This window comes from Camelina sativa, chromosome 16, assembly GCF_000633955.1.
Source record: "Camelina sativa cultivar DH55 chromosome 16, Cs, whole genome shotgun sequence".
Taxonomy (NCBI): Eukaryota; Viridiplantae; Streptophyta; class Magnoliopsida; order Brassicales; family Brassicaceae; genus Camelina; species Camelina sativa.
The window spans coordinates 27,757,547-27,766,563 of NC_025700.1; the positions used below are offsets into that span (position 1 = coordinate 27,757,547).

At 35.1% G+C, this 9,017-nt stretch overlaps 2 protein-coding genes and 1 long non-coding RNA gene across 6 annotated transcripts in view; all 3 read right to left on the reverse strand.

The window, feature by feature from the left end:
* LOC104752882 (S-type anion channel SLAH1-like) lies at nucleotides 812-2,188 on the reverse strand. Its single transcript, XM_010475141.1, has 2 exons — nucleotides 1,271-2,188; nucleotides 812-1,169 (listed from the first exon to the last, which is right to left on the reverse strand). The coding sequence occupies exons 1-2, from the start codon at nucleotides 2,129-2,131 to the stop codon at nucleotides 870-872; spliced, it is 1,161 nt and encodes a 386-aa protein (XP_010473443.1). The 5' UTR covers nucleotides 2,132-2,188; the 3' UTR covers nucleotides 812-869.
* On the reverse strand, nucleotides 3,582-5,810 carry LOC104752883. 4 transcript variants are annotated; one of them, XR_762030.2, is made up of 7 exons: nucleotides 5,482-5,802; nucleotides 5,171-5,380; nucleotides 4,793-4,933; nucleotides 4,579-4,668; nucleotides 4,351-4,395; nucleotides 4,153-4,244; nucleotides 3,582-3,744 (listed from the first exon to the last, which is right to left on the reverse strand). It is a non-coding gene; the product is annotated as an uncharacterized LOC104752883 (long non-coding RNA). The 4 variants fall into 4 exon arrangements; XR_762031.2 differs by having other exon boundaries at nucleotides 4,496-4,668; nucleotides 4,793-5,380; nucleotides 5,482-5,810; XR_762029.2 differs by having other exon boundaries at nucleotides 4,793-5,380; nucleotides 5,482-5,804.
* LOC104752884 (aspartic proteinase A2-like) overlaps nucleotides 7,357-9,017 on the reverse strand; it is a 4,027-nt gene continuing 2,366 nt past the window's right edge. The window contains exons 6-14 of the mRNA XM_019237873.1: nucleotides 8,936-9,010; nucleotides 8,808-8,847; nucleotides 8,659-8,723; nucleotides 8,475-8,588; nucleotides 8,324-8,388; nucleotides 8,084-8,240; nucleotides 7,863-7,982; nucleotides 7,684-7,772; nucleotides 7,357-7,598 (exon numbers count right to left, since the gene is read on the reverse strand). Coding sequence (XP_019093418.1) covers nucleotides 7,514-7,598; nucleotides 7,684-7,772; nucleotides 7,863-7,982; nucleotides 8,084-8,240; nucleotides 8,324-8,388; nucleotides 8,475-8,588; nucleotides 8,659-8,723; nucleotides 8,808-8,847; nucleotides 8,936-9,010 — 810 coding nt within the window. The 3' untranslated portion in view covers nucleotides 7,357-7,513. The remainder of the gene's footprint in view (nucleotides 7,599-7,683; nucleotides 7,773-7,862; nucleotides 7,983-8,083; nucleotides 8,241-8,323; nucleotides 8,389-8,474; nucleotides 8,589-8,658; nucleotides 8,724-8,807; nucleotides 8,848-8,935; nucleotides 9,011-9,017) is intronic.

A 9,017-nucleotide genomic window follows, 5' to 3' on the forward strand; every position in this document is an offset into this window, starting at 1 on the left:
GTGTATTCTCTTGATGTAGTGATGAAAATGCTTCAGAAATGGTTAGACAGAGCACTTTCGATCAGAGAAATCGACCGCTTCCTCTGTTCTGGCTGTGTTCAGTTCAACAAAGTTGATAGGTCGATTAGAGACAATTTTTCTCCAACCAGATTCATCTCTAAATAAATAAAAAATCAATCACTTCCACAAGTTATTGTAGTCAAACTAATAATCCACAAAGAATATTATTGAAGAAACTATTACCAAAGTCAATGCTGATTCGGAGATGTCAAAGTCCCATACATATAAAATTTATCAAAGGGGTTTTTATGATTAATTGATGCTAGGTTGTTAGTATAAGAATTATTTACTGTTTTTCGATTAGTCTCATTAATTAATTCACTACTTGATTTCGTCTTATTCTTTATAATCTCATAATGTGATTTTTTGGTCATCATTGTCTCACAAAGATATACCATTTGATCATGGTAGAGTAGACATTAGGATTTAATTTACTAAATATCAATACAACCCACATAATACATGATTCTTTCCTTTCTAAAAAAGTAATATCAATATGATACAATCATATGTAAAACGTAAAATATGATTATTTAATTTCCAAGCGTAAAATTGGCTCAACTACGTACTAATATGGGTGTAAATTGAGTGGATTTGCTCAGAAGATTTGCAACTCAAGCTTGCAATGTTCCAGATAACCGCTCTGGAGGTGAAGGTAGCAATTCGAGAAAACAAATAAGTTTAGTTGATTGCTTGAGGAGGATTAAAATCTAATTGCACACTTCGGATTGGAAATTATTACGCTCAACCATGATGAAAAATACTTGAAGTTAACACGTGAGTAACAAATATAGCTTTTTTCTTTTTAATTACAAAGCCGCACTGATTGGTAATGGTTTTTGCTTGTCTTTTGGACTTGTAGCGGAACCAAGGACAGGAGCACGTCTGAGTAGTCTATTGCTGTTTGCTGCTGTCAGTACCATCATACAGAGGAAGATCAAAACTGAGATGGATGAGAAGATAAGCATCAAGCCATAACCAATCGAGTCTTTCACCTCTTGCGCATACTGAACTGTGTCTAACGCAAGAAAGGTAACGGGGAACGAGTAAGCCCACCAAGCGACATTGAATCTTTTCATTGATTTCTTGAAAAGATTTGGCCTACAAACCTGAAAATGTTAAACACAAAATAAGGTAAATATCTTGTCATGCAATTTTATGTTTGGACGTTGAACTTTGTTTCTTTGTGTATCGTAAACGGTAAACTTACCAGGGACATGAAGATGAAAAGTGAAAGGAAGAACAACATCTTCGCTACAGCATCAAAGGTACCAGAAATGGAGTTCCAGGCTAGACTTGCCATGGCTGGTGCAGCAAAGAACAAGAAGAAGATTGGCCTTAACTTGGTTGGGAAATTGTTTCCGCCTGGTAACCGTTGATAAAGAGTGACAAAGATAACCAAATAGTGAACCATTCCAAGGGAGAACATGCATAGAGCACACTCTTTCCAACCCATCTCTGCTGCTCCTCGTGCAGCCACGAGGTTTGCGATTACTGATACTTGGCTTGCAGGGTTTGCTAGCATCGACAAGAACCTTTTCTCTGTTGTGAACCACTGGCCGTAAAGCTTTGTGTCTAGTGTCAAGACTGGAACAGCAAACACCCAGAATAATATTTGATACAAAACGCTGTTTGGCTCCATCATTGGAGCTGATTGAAGCAAGAGAAGGCATGAAATGGATGGAGCGTAAAGATAGTTCACTCCAATATAGTGCAAGAACTCTGCTTTCACCATGTCAGGTAAGAAAATACACTTTAAGGCATACAAAAAACAGAGTGACACTTGTGTTACAAGTGCTAGGTACCACAGGAGATGGAACGCCATAGATGGGAGTTTGCTATGCATATGAGACATGCTTGGTGAATCAGGCGCGATCATTATCTTCCACAACAGAGCTTGGCTACAGAGAGAAAGACTTATTCTGAAATAGCCCGCGTGGAGACCACGCAAGATAGACATTAAGACAATGGGTTTAGCATCGGCAAGGTCATTTTTTCTCTCTTTGTTGCTTGATATTGAGTTATCAATTTTGATATGAATTTCTTGCTTAGGAATTTCCAAGCTTTCCATTTGTGTATATCAATGAAAAAGTGGTAATGGTTTGTTTTGCTCTATGCTGTCCAAACCTTAGGATAGAGTCAATATATATAGACAGTGAAATAAATTAAAGCTGAAGGAGATTATTTAGTACAAAACACGTGGTTTAGGGGGAGTTAGTTAGTGTTGGACAAAGGTGATACCTAAATATGGTATTGAGTTATTGGAATCTCATAAGGATAGCAACTTTATTGGTAACTTTGGTAACTTGTACAGTAAGTTTCAACATGTCTTGTTTCAGCTACATGGATAAACATAAAAGTCAATCCAACTGATAAATCTATTATATATATATATATATATATATTTTCTGCTTTACCTAACTAGTACATTATAATTAAACAGGATTATTAGGTCCTCTTATCATAGGATATTACCACTATCTCTGATGGCAGCGACCCACTAGTTCTCAAACTTTTGTAACGTTAAGATGTATTCCACTACAAGAAAACAGGCAAATAGCGACTGCACTATTAGTCACTATTNGAATTTCCAAGCTTTCCATTTCTGTATATCAATGAAAAAGTGGTAATGGTTTGTTTGGCTCTATGCTGTCCTAACCTTAGGATAGAGTCAATATATATAGACAGTGAAATAAATTAAAGCTGATGGAGATTATTTAGTACAAAACACGTGGTTTAGGGGGAGTTAGTTAGTGTTGGACAAAGGTGATACCTAAATATGGTATTGAGTTATTGGAATCTCATAAGGATAGCAACTTTATTGGTAACTTTGGTAACTTGTACAGTAAGTCTCAACATGTCTTGTTTCAGCTACATGGATAAACATAAAAGTCAATCCAACTGATAAATCTATTATATATATAATTTTCTGCTTTACCTAACTAGTACATTATAATTAAACAGGATTATTAGGTCCTCTTATCATAGGATGTTACCACTATCTCTGATGGCAGCGACCCACTAGTTCTCAAACTTTTGTAACGTTAAGATGTATTCCACTACAAGAAAACAGGCAAATAGCGACTGCACTATTAGTCACTATTTAGTCGCTAAACGGTGTGTTACGACTAAATAGCGACTAAAACTAGTAGTCGTAAATCGAGAGTCGCTAAAATAAATAGTCGTAAAATTAGTCGCCAAATAGCGACTACATTACGACTATTTTGCGTAGTCGTAAATTTAGTCATAATATAGTCACTAAATTTAGCGACCACGTTACGACTATTTTACGACAACGCAAAATAGTCATAATGTAGTCACCAAATTTAGTGACTAATTAACGACTAATTACTGACTATAGTTGTATTCAAGTATTTATACATTATTGTATTTATACAGTATTTATACAATATTTATACAAATTACATATATTTTATTAATTGTTTTAAATATATTTAAATTATGAATAATGTTTTAAAACATTATTTTTTGAGTACTATATTTATTATTATAAACCATGATTACAAAAAAATTGTATTACAAAATAAAATTAAAAATCATAACTAAAAATAAGAATAGATGAAAAACTACATAATAAATGGTTTGTAGCACATTCTCAATTGCTTTGTATTCCATCATTGAAGCCTAGGTAGTTCCCATTAATGTTCCAAGAGCAACTCATTTCTTCAGAACAAACAAACAAAAAATGTATCATGGGGACTCATTTCCCATTATCAATATAACACAATTTCAAAATCGAGACTAGAAATGAGAAACAATCGGGACAAGCAATTCACTATAACTAACATGTCTTCTAGCTTAAAAACGTGAGTGTGAGTAAGAAGATCGACAATGGTGACTCAAGTTAAAGAGTGCATATAAAACAGGTGTCTAGAGATCGGTATTACCAAATAACTCTTGACAAATTCAACAAAAAGCCTCACAAAAATTACAACAGAGGCTTCTAAACAAATGACTCTTTGACAGATTTAATAAAAGTCTCACAGCAATAAGTAGCAAAGTATATATATTGTACCTTAATAGCGAAAGATACAATAGGATAAGAAAATGTCTTAACCAATGAAAGTTTACCTTACGCTCTGAAATAAAGTTGTACATCATGAGCTCTGTCTAAGAGTGTGCTTGGCTGTGGCTTTCTCTGTAAGCCAAACATCATCTTCGACCTAAGAACAATAGGACACTGAATCAGATGGTTTACGCATGCAACAATGTGACTTCAAAGAATTGAAGAGTAATACAAGAGTAATAAAATAAACATAAGGGTTTTACCTATCTTCTTCCAGCCAACCGCTTTCAAGCTTCTCCAAATCCAGTCTATTGATCACAAACAACAAAATAATATAGTAAACAAAAATCACATGTTCAAACCATAAGCTTCAAAGACACAAACACAAACACCAACACACACACATACCAGATTTTATCATATAAAATCACCAAAACTGAGGTGACTCTGTGAAAGAAGTGATATGCTTTTAGAGAGCTTAGTTTGAGTACCTTCGGTGACTTTGGTGACACTGAGGAGAGCCGAGTTGAGCCTTAAGTTCTTTAAGCCACAAGACTCAACCAAAACAGCTGACACTTGATCTGAGAGAAACCCACCAAAGAAAGCAAAAAAAAAACAAAAAAATTTTGCACATAAGTACTCAAGAATTCTGAAAAGATGAAATAACAAAGCAGTTCCAGGATTTTTGAAAGAAAAGAAACCCACCTCCATGGAGACCAAAACAGATGGAGCTAGACATTTGAAAGAAATGACAAGAGATATACCCGCGTGGCAACAAAGCTATTGATGCGCTACTCCTTCCCTCACTTCTCCTTCATCATTCTTCTACTTCTTATCCTCCCTCATCTGCAATCACACAGGGGATGAGAAACGCGAAAAGGCAACTAAGTGGATCACATCAGCATTGGCTACCGATATCAAGCAGATAAATCAAACTCGTTTTCAGCAGAATCAAAGTGAAAATCTATGCTCCTACAGCGGAACAAGAAAAAAAAAAAAAAAGAAGGGATAACAAATGAAAGCAACTACTAAGCCTTCAAGAACGTCGGAGAGGATAGGTGTGAGAGCAAAAGAGAACTTGACCCATTGTTGCTTGATAGAAAAATTGATTCTTTAGTCGACCCAAGTTTTCGGCTGTGCGCCGGAGAAGCACACGACTTGAATCGAAGCAGATCTTTCCCGGTTTTGAGATCCCAACTTCTAATTTCGTCGATAAATCCACGGCTTAGCTTTTTCGTCTTCTATGCCGTCTTCCTCCGCTTCACCTCTCAGCTTCTGCTTCTTATATGTCGTCTTCAAACCAATTCGAAGATTAAGGTCATTACAAACGTAGACCAGAAACCCTAATCCCAAAATCAGATTTAAAGGGGGAAATAGAGATAGAACAAACTAACCTTCTCCCACGGAAACCAGTTTCCCTTCTAGATCTGGAGATACGGTCGGAGGTTTGGCCGGACAGAGTCATCGCGATTCGAAGAAATGAGAGTGAGAGTTTCTCCGAAAGAGTTTCGAGAGTGATGATGATTTTTTTTTTCTAAGTGTAGTGTGAGGAATAGAGGCACAGGTTGGTGAAGGTTTCTTTGTTTGTTGATTTTTATTTCTTTTTTTTGTTGGCCAATTTTCAATTCATATCAAAATCCAAAGTGGTACAAAAGCCTCTCAAAGCCCAGACTAAATGATATAGTTTTATGTTTTTTTTTTATCAACAATTAGTTTCAGATTTTACAATGACTAATTTAATAAATTTTATAAGTAAATAGTTTTTGGAAGTATTAAATTATATATATACACTAAATAGTTTTAGATTAGATTTAATTTTATACACATAATGGTTATATTTTGGTTAAATGGTTTATAATTTAATTTCTATATACTATACATTATAAAAGTTTAAAATTTAAGATATAGGGTTTAAAGTACAGGGTTTGGTGTATAGGTTTATGATTTGGGGTTAAGTTTTGAATTTATGAATTATGAATTAATTTCTAAGATTTAGAGTTTATGATTTAGGTCTTGGGGTTTGGTTAATGGTTTGGGATTAAATTTTGAAAATTATGATTTTCTTAAATAGCGACTGATATGCGACTTCTTAGCGACCGTTTACTATAAGTCGCATATTAGTCGCTAAATTGGTGACTATTTAGCAACTACATATTTTGGTGTGCAATATAGTCATAAAATAGTCGCTAAATTACGACTAAACTAGCGACTAACATATGCAGTCGTTAAAAAATGACTAATATATGACCAAATATTTGTAGTCGTAAAATAGTCGCTAAATAGTCACTACTTAGTCGCCAAAAATGACGACTACATATATAGTCGCCAATTGTAGTCGTAAAATCCATGTTTTCTTGTAGTGTTCAAAATTAGATTAAAAAAATATATTGCCTTTTAGGATGATTAGCTTTTTCCCACATAGCCAGATGAATTCACCACCTATTGATTAAGGTCAAGAGCCAATGTCCAACCACGTGAAATAGCTTCCACATTTCGGGAGCCATTGCTGCATTATAGAAATAGTAAGTTCTTGGGTAATTTTGAATATAAATTAAAAATTATATAAGTGCACTTAGTTTTTAGTTTGTTCAGTTTCTGATGATTAGAAATGTATGATATTATCAAGAATGTGAGTTCTTATCTCATATCTTTGAGTAAGACTTGAGTATACTTTTTGTGGTATAAGTGCCCATACGTATGTGTGTTTTAGGTGAAAATGAACTTTAATTTAAATTCAACGAAATTGCTGCTTGGTCTATTGGTTTTGCCAAGTTGAAGTATGAGATCGTTTTTAATAGATTGTCTCTGTTTTATTGTCAGCAACTCACTACGACATTATAATGTGGGGTTAGTGCATGTAGACGCTTATACTAGATATGTTCTGCGCTAGTACACCCCATATTACAAAAATAGAAAAGATTATGTTAAGTATTTCTATATCGGTGATTTGTACAATAATAAAGTATAAATGGTCGGAGATCATTCGATAAATGAGTCATGTGGCATATATGTTGGAACTTGGAAGTCTCACACGTAATTTGTTGATAGCAAATGAACGAAAAATTCGACGTTGTTTGATTAAATTTCATAACCGTTTAGCGCCAGTAACATAAATAGGAATATGAATTCTAAATCATTGAAACCTTTCGTGGTTGTGCTTTTCTCCAAACACAAAATTTTTGTCGTTATGAACTTTCAGCGATTTGCAAATACTGTATGTGGTTTAGATTCAATTTACAGGAACATGCATGGAATCATATCATGTTGTAAAATTATTTAAAAGAGGTTTTTTATTGATCAAGAGTTAGAAAGAAAACATCCCCAAAGCTTCAACATTATTGTTCACAACCTTTCCATATAACAACAAAGCTCTCACACCAAAAGAAAAAAACACATCAACAAAAGACTCAACCGATGTTACATTTTTTATACAGCTTCTGCGAACCCAACCCGCTCGTTCCCAAAGTCAAAGACCGTGTGGTATTTGCCCATGAACACATCTCCCAGTATCCTGCTCCAAAATCAAGAATCAAGATTAGAATTGTAAGGCAATAATCATCACTTATTTGTTTTGTTTTTCGTGCCAAGAGGTTCACCAGAGAGGTCCACGAGGTGGCGGGATGTCAAATGCGGTAAACCCGCTGATGCATTGTGCCACTGGTCCTTCTCCAATCTTTAGTATGTACTGTTAGTTCCCACAAACAATATCAGTCACACAATATGTTACTTAGGGCTCAAGTTTGGATCCGAATTATATTAGCTCTCAAACAAGTACCTCTTCTGGAGCAAGGTCAAAGACTTTGCCTCCAATGGTGAATGAAACAGTCGGCATTGTTGAGAGTTTTGAGCAGTCCACTGCAGACTCTCCATTTGGATTAGGCATGCGCTCGCATATCTATGGATTTTGAGATCAGAACAAAAAACAATGTTATTGCTATAATTTTAACAAAAGACAATAAATTTCTATTGTAATGGTAATGGACATTTTCTTGTTACCTCATTAACATAGTTTACTATCCGCTCTTGAGTCATGTTCTGCCTCAACTGGCTCTGTATCCACACAACCGCCATTTCACATGGAAGACAACCCGCATCTCGAAGACTACTAGATGATTTCATGTTTTCCTTGTCCACCACCGACTCAATCCCCATACTAAAAACACGATACAATACCACCGCTCAACAAGAGAAGACCGGTAAATTATTACGTCTATAGAATTTTTATTGGAAGTTTACCTGACCCCTTCGGTGCCATCGAAATCGCAAAGACCAATTTGTGAGCAGATCTTCTTTGGTTGAGTCTGAAAGGAGCACAAAAGAGTTGCATATACAAAACGAATATATATAATTCATCTTCGTTTTGTATCATATATTACGGTATTCTTACCTCAGCCAAAAGTAAATCCAAAATGATTTGTCCATATTGGTCAACAACAGTCTTGCATTGCTGGCTAACAACTCCAGATGCTCCAATAGCTTTGTTTATCATGGCAATCACAGCCTAGAAAAGAGATTAAAAATTAAATGTGAACCACAAGAACAAGCTAAAAAAACTCTTGATCCTTTCTTACCGTTGGCCCCGCAAGTAAGGATGTTCCAGAATCTGCAATCGCGGAACAACCACTTCCACAGTAGCCTGGTATAAAACAGAATCATGTTTTACCTTTTTTGTTCCTGTTAAAAACAAGTTAATGGATGAAAGAAAAAGAACTGAACGTACCGGTAGATTCACCATCAATGAGAACCTCACCCATGTCAAACTATATATCACAAAAAAAAATTATCTTGAAAATGAGATGTGATTACGAAACATCCATTAACAAACCAAGAAAATAAATAAGAACAAACCTGCCAGTAACCCCTTTGTGTCACAGGAACATATGTATGTTCTCCTCTGAAATGGTTTGGATCAACACCTCCAAATACAATT